This window comes from Capra hircus, chromosome 17 (assembly GCF_001704415.2).
Source record: "Capra hircus breed San Clemente chromosome 17, ASM170441v1, whole genome shotgun sequence".
Lineage (NCBI taxonomy): Eukaryota > Metazoa > Chordata > Mammalia > Artiodactyla > Bovidae > Capra > Capra hircus.
In genome coordinates, this window is record NC_030824.1 from 26,506,842 (window position 1) to 26,526,661 (window position 19,820).

At 60.4% G+C, this 19,820-nt stretch overlaps 1 protein-coding gene across 1 annotated transcript in view; it reads left to right on the plus strand.

The window, feature by feature from the left end:
• Nucleotides 2,749–19,820, plus strand: part of FBRSL1 (fibrosin like 1) — an 84,020-nt gene continuing 66,948 nt past the window's right edge. The window contains 2 exon segments of the mRNA XM_018061449.1: nucleotides 2,749–3,402; nucleotides 18,793–18,993. Of these exon segments, the coding sequence (XP_017916938.1) occupies nucleotides 3,124–3,402; nucleotides 18,793–18,993 (480 nt within the window). The 5' untranslated portion in view covers nucleotides 2,749–3,123.

Genomic DNA, 19,820 nt, shown 5'->3' on the forward strand with positions numbered 1-19,820 from the left:
GGTGTCTGCACTCCAAAGACCCCCCATCCCCCTCCAGGAAGAAGAGAGCAAATGTGTGTGCAAGAACACATGGAAAGTGAGCAGAACAGCAGTCCTGCCACCCCTTATACCAGCAGGGAGTGGAGGTGTCAGCGCTTAGCTCTGCAGGCTCCTGGAAACCCTGAGGAGCAGGTTTAGAGCCCTGGGAGAGGCACCCCCATGGACTCTAGCCTGCCAGGCTCCTCTGTCCATGGAATTCTCCTGGCAAGAATACTGGAGTGGGTCGCCATGCCCTTCTCCAGGGGATCTTCCCAACTCAGGGACTGAACCCAGGTCTTCCACATTGCAGGCAGGTTCTTTACCGTTTGAGCCCCTATGATGTGCATAGGTGGTGACGGGGGGGATGAGCACAAGGCAGGCAAGCAGGCTTTGGCCTCCTCCCACCTAACTCTGCCTCTCCCCTGAAGGGAGGTTTCCTGTGCCCAGGATCCTGAGGAGATGGCGGCTGGTCCCTAAGGCACTGGCCAGCCACCTGGAAATGAATCGAAGGAGGGAAAATCCTTGAGGGGCTTCTCCCCGGGAGAGTTAAGAAACCCAGAGAGGAGTCCCCACAGGGAGTCTACAGTGATCCCATCCTTCACCCTGAACACATCCAAGTGTCTTCAAGGGGAGATGAACAGTCATTCCTACACTTGAAAACCTCAACACCAAAACCTGGGCCTTCCCAAGCATTGTGCTAGAGGGTAGGAAGGGGGTGACAAGAAAGGAAGCCCCTGCAGTCCCCAAGATCAGCTCAGCAGCCCAGGCTGCAGGTCTCTGAGGACTCCGGGCCTCTGGAGCAAGTGTGGGGCCTGGAAGCCCCACTGGGTATGGGCAGGCAGGCTCAAGGGCCTGTTTCCCAAACGAAATCCTTAAGTATTACCCCTGGGACCACCCCCACCTCCTGCCCCTGCAAACACAAATTTTCAGGCCTTCCATCCTCAGAGGAGAATTAAGAGTAGGAGCAATGCCAAGGAAGCTTTCCGTCTTTCTAACAAGGCTCTTAAAAACCAAAGGGGATGATGCTGGGGAAGTCAGAGTGATAACAAAATCTGCAATGGGAAAGGGAGAGGGGAACTCTGCTCCCACCCCCAAGGAGCCTAGGAGAGGGTGGAAGGAGGGCCCAGAGCAGAGAGAGCTGGACAGAGTAGGCCTGGGTGAACTGGAGGTTGGCAGCTTTGGGGGCTTAGGCTCCCCACCCCCTGTATCAGGATGTTTGGAGTACTGCCTTCCCCACTGTCCCCAGGGACAACCCTGTCAACAGCCTGTGACAACGCAGACCACACACCTCCCTGCCCTGCTCACACAGGGGCCCCTGGCTCACTGGCTTCTCATCTGGCAGGTCTCAGCTCAAATTACCACTCCTCTGAGAGGCTTCCGGGACCACCCCATGCCCACTTCCTATGACAACTCCCTCTTCAGTCATCTTCAGGTTACCCTTCAACATTATTTTACTTGGCTCTGTGTTCAGGTTCTCACTCATTTCTAAAAGGGCCCTTTGTCTCATCCACTAGAGCAACACAAACAGTGCCAGTTGCAGGGCATTTAGTAAATAAATGTTAAGTGAATTAATGATATTAAGATTTGAGGAAGACAGCGGTCCCTCCCCACACGCAGTGGGTCCTTAACCGCAGTTTCCCATGGGTGAAAGAGGAAGTTCCTCCTTTTATCTTTCAGCTCTCCAGCTGCCCCCTCTCATCCGCTCCTGCCACCATGCTGCCCTGGAAGGGGAGCAGCCCCCGCAGCCCAAATTGCTGTCTCTATGCAAACGAGGCATCCCGCGGGGCCTCCCACCCAGAGGGGTGAGGTGAGGAACTTGACCCAGGAAAAGATAGAGGGAATGCACTTCATGTAGAAATTCTCCCTCCCCATAATAGAGCCCAGAGGTCAGGTGCCTGGGCACGGGGTGGTGGAGAGCAAAGGAAGCCATGGAAGGACAAGACCAGCCTGCAGGAAGACCCTTAACGAGAAGCACGAAACACGCGAAGAAGTCCTAGACTGGGGTGCAGGACAGTGAGGGAATGAAAAACCCTCATCTTTAACATGCCCCCTCTCTGGGCTGAGGTGGTCTGTCCCCCTCTGAGAACCGAGTAAACCCCTTACCAGCCCCTGTATCTGAAAGGGCGTCGAGGACTACCCACCCTTGGGCCTCCCATCGCGGGTGGGAACCTGGACTCCCCAACTCTGTTCACCCTCCCCCAGGTGCGGGGGCGGGGGAGGGCGGTGATGGTGAGCGTGCCCCTCCGCGCATATGTCTCGCTTGGCTGGAGAGGCCCCCACTTTTCCGCTTATGAGCTCCCATTGATAGATTCTATCGGAATGAGGCCGCGGCTGGGGAGGCGCAGTGATGCACCCCCTGCCCCTCCCCAAACAGGCAAACAGAGAGCCACGGTAGCACTTCAGCTCCCTACACCTCCCACGTGCAGGGACGCCAGGCCAGGTGCTTGCGGAGGGGCGGGAAGGGGCGCGGCCTCCCAGCTCCCTCCCCCAAGGGGCGGGGTAAGGGCGGGGCGGGCCTGTGGGGCGGAGCGCGGCTTGGTGGGGCGGGGCCGGAGGCGGGGCGGTAGGGCCTGGCTGAAGGGGCAGAGCGCGGCCTGGCTGGGCCGAGAGGGGCGGGCCCGGGGCGGGGCGGGGCGGGGCGGGGCGGGGCTCGCATCGGCTCCGCTGAAGCTCCCACTTCCTCTAGCGCCGGCTGCCTGGCGGAAGTACGTCAGTTGTTATCCGCTCGGGGCGCCGCTGCCACCGCCGCCTCACGAGCCCCGGCGCCTCAGCCCCGGTCAGCGCCCCGCCCGCCTGCACGCCTGTCGGGCCTCAGCCCAGCCTTCGCCCGCCGCCAGTTGCGCATGGGGCGTGCCCTCGGGGCCGCGGCCTACGGCCGCTGAGCGCCGGCCGCCCCGCTAATGCGCGCGGCGTCCCGCGCCGGGGCGCCCAGGCCGCGCAGGGCCCGGGGCTGAGGCTACCCGCGCGGCATGTCCGGCCCGACCCGCCGCCCGCCGCCGCCCAGGGCCCGAGTCCGCGCGGACCGCAACAAGCCCGGCGGGGCCGAGTAGCGCAGCGGCAGCGGAGCGGGAGCCCGACGGCGCGGCCGCAAGGTCACCGCGCGCCATGGAGGCCAAGGTCCGCCAGAGCCGGCGCTCGCGCGCGCAGCGGGACCGTGGCCGGCGCCGGGAGGCGGCCCGCGACGCCCGCGACCAGAGCGCGTCGTCGGGGGATGAGCCTGAGCCCGGGCCCGGCAAAGAGAACACGGGCCTGCCCCGCGCGCCCCCGCCCCGCGCCGCCGCCGCGCGCCCCCCGCGCCGCCGCCGCCGCGAGTCCAGCTCGCAGGAGGAAGAGGTCATCGACGGCTTCGCCATTGCCAGCTTCAGCACGCTGGAGGCCTTGGAGGTAGGTGGGCCCCCGCGAGCATGTTGCCGCGGAGTCGCGAAAGAGAAGCCCCTGGAGCATGGGCACACCCACCCCCTTAGGGCTTCTAGGGCTGTGTGGGCCCCACGCGCCTAGAGGGTTGCTCCGGGAGGACCCGGCCCCCCCGCGGGGGGTGCGGGCCTGTTGGTGTTTTAAGGAGCTGGGGAGAAAAATATCTAAATTATACTGTCCAAACTGGGGGCTGCCTGGCTGCTCAGTCTTTTTCCAATTGTGTTTATGTTGCCAAAATATCACTTGATTCGGTTCAGGATGTGCTAGGGAGGTGAGCACTGCTGAACTTGCATGGAGGCCGTGATAAAATGGATACTTGAGGGTTCTTCCTGTTCTCCTCCTCCCTCTCCTCGAGGTTTCTGTTCGCATGGGAAGAGGGAGGGTCTTATTTTAGCCCCCTCTCTCTGCCACCGCTGTGTGCTGCGTGGTTATTAGGATGGCAGAAAATATTGCTTGTCTGGTTGAGTTATCGTGGACAATATTTGTTGAGCAAATAACGTCCCTTTTCGCCTGAAACCAAGTGAGTGGAGAAGGAAATGAATGCTGTCAGAGCTGGCAAGTAGACTGGTCGGGAGTTCTTGTCTCCTAGAACTGGCCTGGGTAGGAATGCCGCCTGGCCTGGGAGTCCTGTGAGCCCCAGTCAGCTAGCCAGCCCCTTCACCCTCCAGGGGCCCTAGACAGCACTTATTTGGGGGGACCAGCGTCTGTGGGGTTTGGGGTCCCAGGAAATGCTTAGTTAACAGCTCCCCTTTTCTGAGGAGTTGGGGCCAATGGCCTAGGACTCCCCAGTCTCAGAAGCTAAGCTTTGGAGGAGGGGAAGTCCCGACACTGCAGGTCCCCTTTCCAGGAGTAGCCTGCCTCTGTAGAGAGCCTCAGGGTCAGGTGCTGGCAGCCAGGGACAGGTGGCCCAGGCACAGGTTTGCCACTTTTTGTCTGGACGCATGGATGTACCTGTGTCAGAGCCTGGGCTAACACTGCCCCAGATCCTCTGTTGCGCTTATCTGGGAAGCCTGGGATGGCTCCTGGGCCTAGGGGTCCTCAGCTAACACCCTCTGTCAGGGTGTGGTATCGCAGGCCTAGGCTCTATCCTGGGGAGGGGAGGCCCCAGGGCTGAGCTTTCAAGCCAGGTCCTGCCCTGCGGCCTCTGAGAGTGGATACACCAACCACCTTCCAGATGCGTAACCGCCCTGTCAGGTGGGGTAAAGACAAAAATGCTTACTGTGTCCTCCAGGGCCCTGCACCCCATCAGCTGGCCTCTGCCACCTGACATCCTCTCACACCAGCGTATCAGCCCCTTGCAGGTTCTGCCTCAGGGCCTCTGAACTTGCTGTTCCCTCTTTCTGGGCTGTTCGGCGCCTTCATGTCTCAGCGCAAATGACACTCGGAGAGGCTGTCTCTGGGCATGGCCTGAAGCAGCATCCCTTCCCCCCAGCTGTGCATCTCCCCTTGTTATTTCACACACTCTCTTTGCCGCCAGTTCCAACATCTCTCTGAAGCTGTCTGCTGTTTTGATGCTCCAGAACTTGTAGCTGGAAGAGAGCAGGCACCGAGTCTGTGTGTTTCCCCTGAGGGTCCTAGTGCCCCATGTTCCTGGAGTGAACCAGTGAGATGAGAAATGGAGGTTCAGGGAGGCTGCGCCTCGGGTCACTCAGCGCCCCACACACTGCCTGCAGTGGCTCTGGCTGTACCCTCCTGCCTCGGGATGCAGTGCGAGGGGACTTCTGTGGGCTCAGACCAGCCCCAGCCAGGTCGTGGTGAGAATGAGCTCCTTTTTGCTTGGCATTCACGCAGCCGCATCACGCAGGGCCCCTCTATACACCTTTCTCTGCCTTTCTGAGCCAGGGAGGGGTCTGCCTGTCTTGGAAAGTACGGGGCTTCTGGACAAGTCAAAACTTCTAGATCAGCCCGCTTGTTTGGCCTCATTTCTTGCTAAAGTGTAGTGGTTTTCCCCCAGAGTTCAGATAATTCATAATGAGGCTGAGTGACAGCATGCAGCGAACGAGTAGGTGCTGTTCTGAACCTGCTTGTCCCCACGGCACAAATGGGGACACTGAGGCCCGTCGCCTGCCATGTCAGGACCTCAGTGTGCCCAGACTCAGGGTTCTGCCAAGCCCTCGCGAGTCTGTTTTGGCCTCCATGTGGATGCAAGCTGCCACCTTGGGAGCATAACCTAATGTCAGGTGTGGGACCCTGTGCAGAGTGCCAGTGTCCCTCAGGGCCTCCTTGCCTTTGTCCTGAGGAGGCACGCCCCACCCCCAGTCCCCTCCAGGCTCCCTCTCCCTCTGTGTCCTGGGAAGGCCCCCTCCACCCTGTGTCCTGGGCAGGTCTCAGGCCCCCTCACCCTCTACTCGGTGTCCCTGTGTCTGCTCCAGAGGAAGGGTGATACAGGTGCCTGCCTCAGGGCAGCTGGGAAGATCACTGGCCACCTCTGTTAAGTGCTGTGGACCCAGCAGGCGCTCCATAATGTGGCGGGGGTGTTGTCAACTGAGGAGGGGCCCCAAGTCTGTCTGGCTCAGGACATGTACACAATCCTGGGGGTAGGGTTATCTCCATTGGAATCCAGTGTCGGAGCTGAGCGTGTGCAGAGGTCATGATCTGGGCACGGGGTCGCACACCTAAGCCCTTGTCCCCTGTTGGCTTTCCAGTTTTCCGTTTATCCATGTGGGGACAGTGAGCAGGTTGCCATGGGATAGGGGCCCTGTGGTTGGGGCGGCACAGGGCATCTTTTTCCCAGGGCTTTCCCTCAGGGCAGCCGGCCCTTGCCCTCCATGTTCCTTCGTGTTCTCTGGGTCTGGAGAGAGCATTTGACAGTAGAACCACTCTTCTCGCTTGGCATCCATATGATTTCTTTGTTCATTTGCTTTTCAAACAGCAAAACATTTTTACCTGGATCGAGTCAATTTTTATGAAAAGGTATATTTTGAAAAAAAGTAGCACCAGACTCAGTCTCCTTCAGTAACTACTGTCCCCAGCTCCTGGTCTTTGTAGAGCATGTTACGCAGCTATAACCATACTTGTAGTCTTGCGCCTCTCCTTTTTGCACAAGGAAAAGGTTATCTGCCGCATCTGTACATGTCTGGGGCATGTGTGCCCGGGAACAGAGATGGAAAGGAAAACGCCCCAAATTATAGCTGTGCTCACAGGCGACTTCCCTTCTCTAATTCTCTGTTTCTTACATTTTGATCAATACGTGTAGCTTTTATAATCCACAAAATGTACACCTCAAGCTGTACGTGACCTGCACCACATAGAGTCGTGCTTGAGAAACCATGCTCCCACCTCTGACACGGCGGCAGGTGGATAGTGGTGTGTGGGCAGCTGGTCTTGGCCCGGCCTCGCTGCTCCCAGCCTTTGGGGCCATCCAGGGGCTCGCTCTGTGTTTCCCCCCAAAATAATGGAACCCTTCCCAGCTTAGGATGTGAGCCTTATGCCCACTGAGGGGTGGGTTCAGGCCTGGACATGGCCCCATGGGGGTGGGGAGTCAGTGAAGGGTGCCAAGACACCCCTTTCCTGGGCCACATTACGGAGGGTCAGTGGTGGTGATCCGTCTGCGAGTCAGGTTTAGTCCCCCCTCGGGGCAGAGAGCTCGTGGTCTGTGCTAGCTTGGTGCTCAAGGCCAGGCGTGTGGGGAGTTGAGATGTAGCCCCAGCAACCCATGGACAGAAGCCCATGCTGTCAGTTAACCTGGGGGGGCCACGTGCCCAGCCCAACCCTCAGACAGGAGGAGTGAGAACTGAGAATACACGGATGATTGGGTGCTGTGAGGAGAGCCAGCAGCCAGAGAAGCCTTCAGCATGGAAAATGTCCAAGTCTCCAGGACAGAGCACCTCCTCCAGGCTGCCTTTTGCTCTTCAGATGGGGAAATTGAGGCCCGTGGTGGGTGGATGGGGCTTTGCCTGCAGTCATAGGCTAGAGGTGTGGTGCCGAGCTTGGAACCTGCCTAGGATGAATTAGGCTGCTCCCCCTGCCCCCACTCCACAAGGTCCCACAGCTTGCTGTGAGGTGTGCAGCCTCCAAGGGGGACCCTGGCAGCCAGTGAAAGCAAAGCCACCGCATGGCCCCTCAGCCCACCTGGGTGTCCACCAGCCCAGGGCAGCACCGGTTTTGCTACTTGTGGAGTGGGAGGAGCTCTGGGCCTAGCCTCAGTCAGGCCTGGCATCTCTGTACCATCACTGTCTCCTGTCGTGGGGAGCTCATCTCGAGCTTTGTGGGAGCAGTTTTGACAATAGCAGCTGCTGAGAGCCTGTCTTGAGGACTTCCCTGTCCTCACACACCCACTTAGTAGAGAAGAAGCTGAGGCCTGGGGAGGCCAGATCCTTGCCCAGGATCTGCCTGCCTCTGTCCCAGGCCACAGAAACTGCAGATCTTCCCCTGAAGTTGGCTGCATTTTTCAGACACTCTTTGGGAAGAAGCTGAGCTTGAGCAGAGGGTGATCTTGCCTGACATGTGAAGGGTCAGCCTTTTCGTGGGCTGCAGGAGCAATGCAGTGGCCGGGGCCGGCTGCCTGACCTCTGGGGAAGGGCCAACCCCCCGAGCACCGTGGGGATCTGCGCCAGACTGCAGAGCCTGAGGCTGCACTGGGCTTCGAGGGCTCAGCCGCGTCCCCCAGTATCACCCCATGTCCATCTCTGGAAGTAGGGTCACAGGGAACACTCTGGTGACACACAGCAGTGGCGGCAGCCAAAGTCCTGATGGACAGTAGCCTTGTCTCTGCTGGGCAGCGTGTTACCTTCACCTACCCGTGAGCACAGGTGAGGGTCTTGAGCCCCTTGTGGGGCTGGGCCGTTTCCTGGGCTCCCTTACGCTGGCTCACTCCCTTGTTCCCCCGTGACGGGGGCTTGTGTGCAGGCACTTGTGGCCTCGGCACCTCAGGCTTCCCTGTCTGTCTCACCTGCGCTGTGGCGGTGAAGGCCGTGTGGATCTGACGACAGAGAGGGTGGTGGGCACCTGGAGGCTGTGCTGTACCTGGGGGAGAGCATGGCAGAGAAGGGGTTCCATGGCCTGGAGCCTCCCCTCCCCGCTAGTCAAGTTTGCCTGGGAGGAGCGGCAGCCTGGGCTGTCGGGGCTCCTCCGTGGCAGCTGCGGCAGCGTTCTCTCCGCTCTTGCTCTGGTTTCGGAGCCGTGTGTGCGCGTGTGTACTGTTGGGAGGGTAGGGGGTCCGCAGCCCAGGTACATGTACGCAGCAAATTCTGTTCAGGTGGGCAGTTTTCTGCCTTCTGGAGGAAGGGTACTGGAGTCTGGAGGCCACCCCCACCATGGGTGTGGGGGTCACCGAGCTGGGGGCAGCCAGAGTGACTGCAGTGGCACCCGCTGGGACAGCTTGAGCCATGTGGTTCACGTGCTGTGTGAGGAGCCCTGGGAGTTGGGGACCCTGCGCAGATGGGGAGACTGAAGCATTCACCTGGCCTCTCATCTGGGGCAGAAGTCCAGCTGCACGGGGGCCAGGCCCAGGTGCCTGCTGTGGTCACACTGCCCGGGCCGTGCTCCCTGCCCACACCCCTCTGCCGGGAGTCCCTTTCTGCGCATCTTTGGTGACCAGGAACCTGCCGCCCCGAGGAGCCATCCCCCGGTTCAGTCTCCATGAGGCCTCTGGGGAGCCAGGCCACTGCCTGTTCAGAGGTTTCCAATGCTGTGAGTCGCATCACCGGACCACGGCCTCCCTCACCCAGCCCTCTTGCCTGGACTGTTGCTTGGGATGGTCTCTCGCTGCTCTCAGTCACTGGGACCCAGGCAGTGGTGGTCCTGAGGCAGGCCCTGCGAGGCTCACGTGGGTCTCCCAGGCCTCTAGAAGCGACTGCTGGCCACCAGGGAGGGCTCTGACCCGTCCTGCTCTCCTGACTCATTGAGCGCTGGGTGCGTCTTGTGCCCTGTGCCAGCTTTGGGCTTGGCTCCAGGCAGAGGAGGCGGACAGGTAACTATAGACTCGCGAGAGACTGGAAGGAGGTAACGGGCTCTGATGACAGCATCTGCCATGAAGGCAAGGCAGGTGCTGGGGCAGGTGGGGCTTTCGGGTTGAGAGGCTGTGGAAGGTCTGTGAGGCCAGGAGGGGCGCGTGTGGTGACCGATCACCGAGGTCACCTGAGACGCTTTCTCCTTTCAGGAGCTGGAATCTGAAACCTGCGTGGAATCAAGTGCTTTGGAGAATTAGGACAAATGTGGTATTTGGTTCCAGTTTGGTGTGGAGAATCTTCTAGGACCCTGATTTGCCACAGTAGTTCTGGAAAGAAATCTGAGTTTCCCCTTTTGTTCAGCTCACCAGGACTCATTTGTGTGTGGGAGGAGAGCTGGTTTGGACCCTGGTGTGCACGTGGGGCCGGGGGGTGGGGAGGCCGTTGTGCTTTTGTGTATGTGGGGAGGGACCTTGACCCGGGGAAGCGTCTCCAGTGTCCCCGGCTCTGCTTCTCCCTTAGAACAGATGTTTAGGGCGGTCACCGCCCTCTGGACTCTGCACGGAGCTGCACATGTTGACCTGGCAGCTTGTGCTGGGGGAAGCAGAGCAGGCATCTGTGCACGGCACCTGTGTGACCCTGTCAGGGGGCCCCCACTTACATGCCATTGCCAGGGAAGTACTAGGGGCCAGAGCCCAGCCCAGTCAGTGGTGGTGCCGAAAATCACAGCAACAGAAACGATGGCAGTCAGGGCCTCGGCTCACCTCGTCCTCCTAGCAGCCCCTGCAGCAGGTGCGTGCTGCTCCCGTTGTCCTCAGTTTTCCCCTCTGAAAACTCAGGAGTTAAGTCACTTCTTAAATCTGCATGGCTGGCAAGTAGCAGAGCAGGATGAGAACCAGGCACAGGACCTAGGTCTGTGCTGCCCTGTGGAGGGCAGGGGGCTGGGGGTGGAGGCCATGTAACCAGAGAACAGCAGGGCCCCCACCTGTCCAGCCTGGGCTTCACCCCTCTGGCCCGGGGCTGCATGTCTGACCACCCTGTTTTTCCTGTCCTTGGAGGGAGGGCCCTCACAGTTTCAGACTGAGTCAAGAGTTGGCCCTGTGGGGATCAGGTGGGACCTGGTGGGACCGCCAAACCAGCCTCCACAGGAGCTCCAGCAATGTGTGGCCATCAGCCATGTCCTGATCCTCTCTCCCTGCCCTGTCCCACCGGTTGCTCCAAATCTGACGTATTTTGCCACCTTTGGTGCCCGGCAGTTGCCCCTCTCCCTGCAGACACGCTCCAGCCTTGGAGGAGGGCAGGGGTGTTCATGGTCCTGGCCCCAGGTCTCCCGCCTCTCATGAGCGCCAGTCCCCACAGGGACCCACAGGGTCTGCCAAGATCCGTCACTTACCTAACCTCACATACCATAGCTATCCCCTCTGGCCCCCAGGCTCGGCGCTGTGTGCTGATCCTCAGACCCCGGCAGGCCCCTGGCCAGTGCTTTTCCCACATACTGCTTAGCCTGCCCTCACCTCAGTCTTGGCTCCACCTGCAGCCCCAGTGAGATTTGTCAGACAGGAATGCTCATAGACTCATCTGGATAAAGCCAAGGGCTCCTGACTCCTGAGATCACATCTCTTCCTGATCCAGATTCCCCAGAGATCCCCTGTCTGCTGTCCATGGAATGAACCCATGTTCCCCTTGAAGCCTGGCCCTGCCTACCTCCTCATCTTGGGCCCTGCACCGTAGGAGCGCCTGCCGCGGACCCCTGCCCGGCTTGCGTCATCTCCCAGGAGCAAGCTCAGGATGCTTCTGAGGCCTTCCTATCAGCCGGGGCAGCCCTGTGCCTGCTCTGGGTCTCACTTTCCTCATCTAGGGGTGATAAGGTGGAAGTACCTACTAGTGGTCCTGTACCTCCCTGTCTCTTCTCAGAGCTTGTTTTTCTTCATCCCCCACCCACACAGAACACGAGCATGAGATTGTTCAGCAGCAGCTGCCCTGGCTGCTCCCCCGCTGGGCTGGGCTGCAGCTGCGCAGATTCCAGGGCCCGAGGGGGAGCTCCCAGGACCTCGAGCTTGAGAGGAACTGTGGCAGTCCTGGTGGAGCACGGGATAGGGTCTGGCTGTGGAGGAGCGGGCGTTGAGCCTCTGGGGCGGGGCTCATGGCCTGAGGGGCCCTGAGCAGAGACCAGCCTCGTCTTCGTCAGAACGGTGGTTTGTGACCATTAAATCCCAGTGTAGTGCAAGTCAAGGGTCGGCCCGGGTCACGGGGGGGGGGGGGGGGGGGGGGAACCGGCGCATGGACATGGTGTTGGGTGGTGGCTCGTGCAGACCTGAGCAGGCGGCTGTCTGTGCCACCTTCACACCTCCTTGTCCCCCAGGCGCTTCCAGTTTCCCCAGACCTCTGTCTACGTCGTCAGCCATCTGTCTGGCTTGACTTTACCACAGGGTGGGTGGGTCTGCGTGTTCTGTTTCCAGGTGACTCTTCTCTGTCCTGATGGGAGAGGCTCAGTCAGTGGATGTGGGAAGAGATGGGTACCCTCACAGGGCCTGGGAGGGGTGTCCCTCTGGGAGGGGCTCCCTGCCCGTATGCCGGGAGCTGGGGCCCGGGAGGCACTGGCCGAGGCTGCGGTCGTCCTGCTGGAGCCGGGCTCCTGACTCCATGCCCTTGACCGTCTGCCCTCCAGCCATGCCCACCTCACCAGGTGCTCACTGCCCTGCGCACACTGTGGGCGGGGGCTCGGGGTAGGGCACTGAGAAGGAGCGCAGTGGGACCGGGATGCGACGAGGCAGGTTCTGGAAGCTTCCAGAGCAGCAGAGGTGTCAGTGAGGTCTTCAGGAGACAGCCCTCAAGGGCAAGGGGACCCTCAGGGAAGCCTTGCCTAGAGAGTCAGCGTACTGGGTGTGGGGCTGGGGCGGTGTGGGTGTGACGTAGGCGGGGGACGGGTCAGGGAGGAAACTCTGACCAAGTGGCGCGGCTGGAGGGGAGACTGGGCCTGGCCCCCAGAGCAGCCAGGCCAGCTCCCAGTTCAGGACCTGAGCGCAGACAGGTCCCAGGCCGGGGGCTGAGGTGCCTGTGGCCTTCCTGCACCTGGAACAGGGCCCGGGGCAGGGGTTAGGGCAGGTGGAGGACCTTCTCAGCCCCCCATCTGGCCCCCAGGACCTGTGTGGGCAGGGAGGGCCTCTAGCAAAGCCTGTCTAAATGGAGGCAGATCCTCTTGTGGTGGTTCACAGGGCCTTCCTTCCCTGTCTCTCTAGAACTTCCCTGACTTTGGCACTTAAGTCCCATGTCCCCAGAACCCGCAGACATGGAGAGTTGGTCACTTGGGGGTTGGAGGCATCGGATGCTGGTGGGCAGTGCAGAAGCTACCTGCTTTCTGGCTAGGGGGAGGGGAAGGGTTACCTCCTGGGGAAAGACCCTGGCAGTAAGCCACGGGCTCCCCCAGTCACTGGGAGGAAGCACCTGCACATGGAGTCTCTACCCCAGGGTGTGAACCACAGCCTAGAGGAGCAGGGTGGAGGGGCTGCGATTTTACTGAGGTAAGCGGGTGCGGGAGTGTTGAGCCAAAACTTGCAGGTGAGGGGCAGTGAGCCGTGTGCATGCCAGGGCAAAGGAAGCAGCTGGGCCAAGGCCCTGGGGCAGACAAACTCTGATGGGAGATGACAGCCTGCCAGGTGAGCTGGGGGTGAGGCTCTGAAGGTAGAATGGGTGGGGCCCACACTCAGACTGCAGGCAGGTGGGATTTGACCTGAACTCCTGGAACCACAGAGAGCAGATGCCTGAAACAGGAGTCGGGGAGTGCTGCTGGGGCCCTCGAGTCCAGGAGGTTCTGGGAGACAGGCAACCTCAGCCACCCTATAGCCCCCTGGCCCTGTCCCAGGGTGACATGGCCATCCCACAAGGCCTCCCTGCAGGAAGTAAAGGGGCAGGTGGGGTGGGAGGCAGTGGTGAGGTCTCGGGTGGGCTGTCCACTGGGGCCATCTGCATTCTCACCCTGCTGAGGGGGGAGCGAGAGTTGCCCAAGTTTGGTGAGGAGGGGTGAGCTCTGTGGGGGTGGGGTCCAGGTATTGGGGAACAGACTCCAGTGTGGTTCACAAAGTGTGGAAGAGGGGGTTCCTGCCCAGTTGGAGAGAGATGGCCATGCTTTTGCCTGCAGAGTCTGCGGCCTGGAAGGGCCCGATCCACTTGAGAGCAAGCAGCCTCAGCCCCCAGCGAGGGGAACAATTCTGAGTCTGTGTTTGCCAGTTTTAATTACTTTTCTCTCTCCATGGCTGGTTTACTGAAGCACAGTTTGAAATTTTATTGGTGGTGCATAGTATTAATGTTTAAGGGAGTTAAAAATAGTCACATGAAATTGCTACAGGAAAATCTAATCTGTGATTTCATGGCAGCTTCCCCTGACCCCAGTGGTCTGAGGGCCTGGTCACTCGGGGGCTTCACTGCCGGGCCATTGCCTCAGGTGGCCAGAGATTGTGCACCTCCGTGCCCCACAGCACCCTCTCTGAGGCCCCCCTGCGTGCGGGCAAGGGTGCTGGGCTCTGCATGGCTGCATCTGCCCATGTGTGCCCGCAGGTGTGGCCCAGAGGCCCCATGCCGACTGAGGGCTACCTGGACACCCCTCTTGGGTCACCTCACTTGTCACCTCTGGTGATGGCAAGAGCTGACAACTCCCCGGGCTGGCTAGAAGTTCCTGGGTCACTGGTGGACATGACCGCAGACCCTGGGGCACTGGAGTTCGTCCTGCCTCACACTGCATCGTCAAAACCTTTGCAGTGCCTCATTGCCCCGTTTGTACTCGGGAGCACTTGTAGTAGCATTATTGTGGGCCTGCAGTGTGGCTCCAGAGGCAGCTGTGGGTAAAACCCCCACAGGCCTGGGCACAGCTGCTGCTCCAATCTCCAGATGAGGAAATTGAGGCCGGCAGGGCAGTGACCCTGCGTGTGCCCGGGCATGGCTGAGCCTTTTAAAGGAGCCCAGACAACCCCCCCACCACCACCACCACCAGACTGGCCTCACAGGCAAGGGCAGCCCCAGCCTTGGGCACCAGGGCAGGGCTGGCTCGTGTTCACCAGTTGCACGCACAGAACAGAAGCTCGAGAAGCTCTGGGAGTGTTCTCAGGGCAGTGACTTGCTGTGGGAGTGGCGTCTGGACCCCTGTGTGCCCTGCTCCAGAGAAATCCTGCTGACATGGCGCGTTTCCTTCCAGGAGAGGAAACTGGTGGGGCCGTTGGCTTAGAGTTCATCCTCTTGAGCCTTCAGGCGGGAAATGCTGTGGGCCTCTCTTGGAGCCAGGACGTGTGTGGCACGAGGACGCCTGCCTGTGGAAGCCAGGGAGCCTCTGTCTGCACAGGGCCCACGCTGGGCGCATGGCAGCTTGGCCAGGGCAGGCGGCTTTCCTGCTCCCCCACTCCTTCCAGACGCAGAAGGTCCTGTCCTGGGGCCCCACGTGCCACCGTGGTCTGTGGCTGGCATGGAGCTGGAATGAGTTCAGTCCAGGGGAGGGAGGCATGAGTGTTTCAAGTTTTCTGACAATTTAGTTGTTTTTTAAAGAAAAATGACAGGAAAAGTGGCAAGTTAGGACAATTCGTGGTTGACAGACGTGTCTTTTTAACCGTGTGAATGATGCAGTGGCCCAGTGTGTCTGGAGAGATGACCTAGAGTTTTCCTGAGGCCCTTCCAGAACCTGCAGAGGGGCTGGGGCTAGTGGCAGGGGGAGGGAGGGGTCCCGGCCCGGAGTGGGTGGGGTCCCGGAGGAGGTTCTATCTGCAGCGCGCACCACGTAAGTCACCCCCATGCTTGCTTCCCTTCCCTGTCTGTCCAGCCCATTTTGTCTCCTTGGTTCACAGATGCTTGTTAGAAAGACAGGTCCCTGCCCCGTCCCATGTGACCCCTTAGGGCAGGTTGCCCCTGTAGGTTTCATGGTTAGTGGTGGACTGTCCATGCATTCTCTCCCTTTGCTCAGACTTCTGTCACGGGCAGCCCTGTTCTCTTTCTAGGGCTCAGACGTGAGAGCCCAGAGGTTATCCTGTGGACCAGAAACAGCCTTTGTGACTTTGGCCATGTAGGTCAAAAGTGGCCTTGGATGGCCCTAAGAAGGCCCTGAGATGGGTGCTTGCTCCTTCCTCCCTGTGAGAGCTCAGCCCACAGTGACAACATGAGGTGCACACCTCAGGATCAGGCCACACAGGGGTAGGAGGCTTACTCTTTCCAGAATGAAGTGGTCCACGGGAAGGTGAGGGGAGAAAGCTTGCTGCTTTCTGTGGCAACGAGAAAGTCACAGCACCTGTGTTGGGTAGGAGCGGGGGCTCCAAGGGATGGGAGATTGGGCCCAGGGGCCCGATCAGCGCAGCTGCAGTGTCCTGCGTGGAGACTCTGTGCCAGCCTCCTGTCCAGGGTGCGGGGTCTGAGTGTGCATGTGCACGCCTGTGTGTGTGGCGGGGAGATGCCTCAAAGCCCCGCCTCCTTATATCTGTGGGCCCTTTAGGTGGTGTCTGCCCGTGCTTCCTGCGTTGGCGAGTGCCGCGTCAGCCTGGCCACAGGGGCTCTGTCAGACGGGAGGGTGTGTGAACAAGCCTGCGTTTCCATCTGTAGACTGAGTGTGGCAGGCGGCTCCCTGCATGTGGGCCAGCCCAGTCCCTACTGCAGAAGACCTCGTGGGACAAAAGCCCCTCCCTCCCCTGAGGAAGCCTTCTGAGTGAGGTTACGGCCTTTTCCACCTTCAGATGGGAGGCTGGGGGGAGGTGGGGACCCATGGGTGGTCAGTGAAGTTCTGAGGGGACAGACCTGCAGCCTGGCACGATGGACAGGTGGGTGTTCCAGGAGCCTTGCTGCTTTCCAGGGCCTGGGTGGGAACAGTTGGGTGACCAGGAATCTCTCTGGACTTCTCTGGGCCTTGGCCTCCGTCTGTAAAGGGGTTGGCATTCATGTGTCCTGGGCACACCAGGAGTCCACATGTATTGAGTACCCTGTGTGTGGGAAGCGAGCCGCTGTGTTCACCAATGCTTTCTGTCCGTGGAGGCACAGCCTCAGTGTTGTTCCCCAGGGAAGCCCGTGGCCATATGCAGGGCCAGCTGCTGACTGCTGTCAGACGTCAGAGCCTCCCTTGGCCTCCCTCCCATCCCCAGGAGACAGGAATGCACCTCTGAAGCGGCTCCTTCTCTTCCACTTCCTTGTCTGCATTAGCCTTCTCTCCTTTTGAGAGTCGTGACAACTCACCTAATGGGCTGGCTCCCTCCTGATCTGACCCCAGGTGCCTGGAGCCGAGCTGGCATACAGTCGGCGCTCACTGCCACTGTAATGAGTTGGCCTGATTCCTCTGGGAGGGGCAAGCACGGGAAGTCCTGGGATCAGCAGGGACTCTTGTCGGCAGGGCATGAGGTGGGGAGTAGCCCCTTCTGACTGAGACAAGCTAGTGCCCTGGGGGTTTCCAGAGGTGGCTGCAAAAGTGCAGGTGACCTGTGGGTGTCTCTGGGGTCTGATAGCCCAGAGTGTGAGCGTGGGAAAGGGGCTGTTCTGCACCCAGCAAGTCTCGGTCCCCCTTGCTGCTCAGGCAGAATCTGCCTGTGGAACTTTGGTCAGGTCCACAACTGTGGGCCTGGCAGGTCATCAGTGGGGACCTGAGTTCCAGGCTGGCGGGACTGCTGCATGGCATGGTGTCTGACCTCACGGATGTCCCAGGACAAGTGCCCCACCTGTGGCCCCCCCGGCTCAGCTGACCTTTAGGAGCCCCCATCCCCACTGGGACACCATCCCTCTCTCTTCCTGGTACCCCTGAGCTGACATTGAGGATAGGGCAGGGACGTGCAGAAAGGTGAGCATGCTAGTGCTTGGTGAAGCGGCAGGCATCACAGGGTGTGACATGGTTCCTCTTGAGAGGCTGTGGATGGCATTTCACTCCCCACATCCTGCTTGCGCTCCAGGTCTGCGTGCCTGTGGGTTTGGGCCTGGGAGAGGGGAGGGATCTGTTACACCGCCGTGTGCAGCCGTGGAGCATGGTGGTCAGTCAGCCTGCAGTTGGACGTGGTTGCTCCCGGGCCGGGCCACAGGCCGCACCGGACAGGGCAGTCAGGGTGCTTCTGTTTCTGGAGGGACAACTCCAGTCTGGTTGGCCTCATCAGCGCCCCTGGTGAATTCTGGAAAGTGTGGGCCCCGCTCACTGGGTGGGAAGAGGGACGTGTGGAGTCTTCTTGAGGTGGCTGTGGACCCCGAGTTGGAGGACCCCACCCTCAAGCACAGCACCTCCTGTTTCCTGCCTCTGGTCCAGGGGACCAGAGCAGACTGGGACCTCGTCCTTCCTGCCACCTGCTTAAGTACCTAGGGACACTTCTTGTAGGGCTGTGGGATAAAGTCGCCACTGTGTTCATTCAGGCTTTCCTCCTCCTCTCCTCCCACAAATGCTCTTGGAATCTGCTAAGTCCCTTGTTGGCGTTTCCTTACCTCTCTCTTTAGCAGCCCAGTGGTGCTGGAGCTGCCTCCAGCTTCCTTGTGGATGCCAGCGAGTGGCACCTCACCTGCTCAGTACATATCAATCCCAGGTCCTCCTGGGTTCTGGGCACACGGGCAGGGCTGTGTGTGTTGGTGGGGACGGGGGAGCGGGGCGTCCAGACCTCTGCATAGTAGTAGCTGTGCAGGCAGTGCAGAGGCTTGATGGGATGGGACACATTGTGGTCACATTGTGGTCGTCAGCATCAGTGTAACACATGCTTGTTAAACACCCACTGTGTGTCAGGCTCAGCTCTGGGCACTGGGTACAGCTGTGAGCAGGGCTCGCCCACATCTCTGCTCTAGGGCTGGATCTGGGGTCGCTGAAGCCCTGCACACCTGGCTGAGATGGAGACTGCTTTCCCAGGACAGTTCCCATCCAGTCAGGATTCCAGGCTGCAGGGAATTTGGGCTGATAGACCGACAGGTGGCTCAGGACCAGAGGAGGAGGCAGCTGGAGTTGCACAATCTCTGCCTTTGGCCAGCTACTGTGCTAATGGCCTTCAGCCCAGGGCTCACCCTGTCTCAGACTGGGAATCTGAGGGCCACTCCCAGGATGGACCATGTCTCACAGAGGCCAGCACAGCCACCAGTCTCAGTGCCTGCTTCCCGTGAGCTTGGCTGAGACTTCACATTGGGCCGAGGATCAGGGCACCCTATTGCTGGCTGGGCTCCTTGGGAAACACCCCAGTCATCCTCCCCAAACCCCCAGTCCTGACAGGCCCGCCCATGCTCATCCGACCCATCTATGCCCTACCCGTCCCTCCATCTGCCTTCACTCCCCTCACGCGGCCCTGCCAGGGTGGGAGGCGTCCTCGCAAGCTTAGAGTGGTAGGCTGACAGCCCGCTGTGGAGGGCGGCGTGGGCTGCGGCCCCTCAGGTGGGCGCTGGCACGTGCACAGGGCCCCACCTTTGGCATGGCATAGTCTTTCGTGGTGTCACCGTTGGGATAGCTAACACTCCATGTGTCACCACCGATTAACTGGCTTTGTTCTTCTTTGCCCCACAGAAGGACATGGCCCTGAAGCCACACGAGCGGAAGGAGAAGTGGGAACGTCGCCTTGTCAAGAAGCCCCGGGAGGCAGAAAACTGCCCATCTGCAGAGCCAAGTGAGAACGGGCGGCCCCTGGAGGCAGGCAGCTCTGAGCAGGACCTGGAGACCCCCTGTGACCGAGGGAAGAAGAAGGTCCCTCTGCAGCCCACCAAGCAGGTGAGCCCTGGGCCCCTCCCACTCAGAGCCACGGGCTCTGTGCCTTCTGCCCCCGGGCAGCCTCAGGGCCACACCAGCACCTGGACACCACCCATCGTCAGCTGGGCCTCCCTGGCAACGTGCTCCGTCGTTGTCGGGGGTGGGGTATGGGGCACACGTGGACTGGGGCCAGGGGCACCTGTCCACCGGAAGTCTGAGGGTCCTGAATAGAGGCAAAAGGCACCTCGGGTGGGTCACAGCCAGAGAGAGGCCACGCCAGGCCAGGAACCGGGGGTGGGGGTGTCTTGTCTCAGGCGGGACGGGAGGGTGCACCGGTGATAGGCTGGCCCCGTTTCCCCATTGCGTCTGTCAGGCTCCGCCGACTACGGGGTGTCCAGCGTGTCTAATGCGTGGGGTCCAGGCTCATTGCTCGGTGCTCTCCACGTGCTAAACTTAGGCGAAGCGCAGTGTCTGCGAGACTGGGGGAGTCACATCACTTCTGTTTGGTGGTCCAGGCGCAAGGAGCAGCCCCGCTGGGAGCAGGCCCTCAGTGAGGGGTGATCCTTGCTGTCACCCAGAGCCCAGCTGGCATGGGGCAGGGAGACTGGGGCCAGGGGCTCATCTCCCAGAGCACAGGGTTCTGTCCTAGGTGTCGGCTCAGCACTGCAGCTGCTTTCCTCTTCAGGGACTCACTGGTTTGCGCCTCTGTTCAGAGAGGGGGTTCTTCTTGGTGTTTCACACTCCACTTTCAACTCCCTTGGGGATTGGAATGCTGGTGAGGGGGCAGCATGTCTCAGGGACCCGGGCTGGATGGGGGGTCTACAGACACACCTGCCCAGGTGGACACG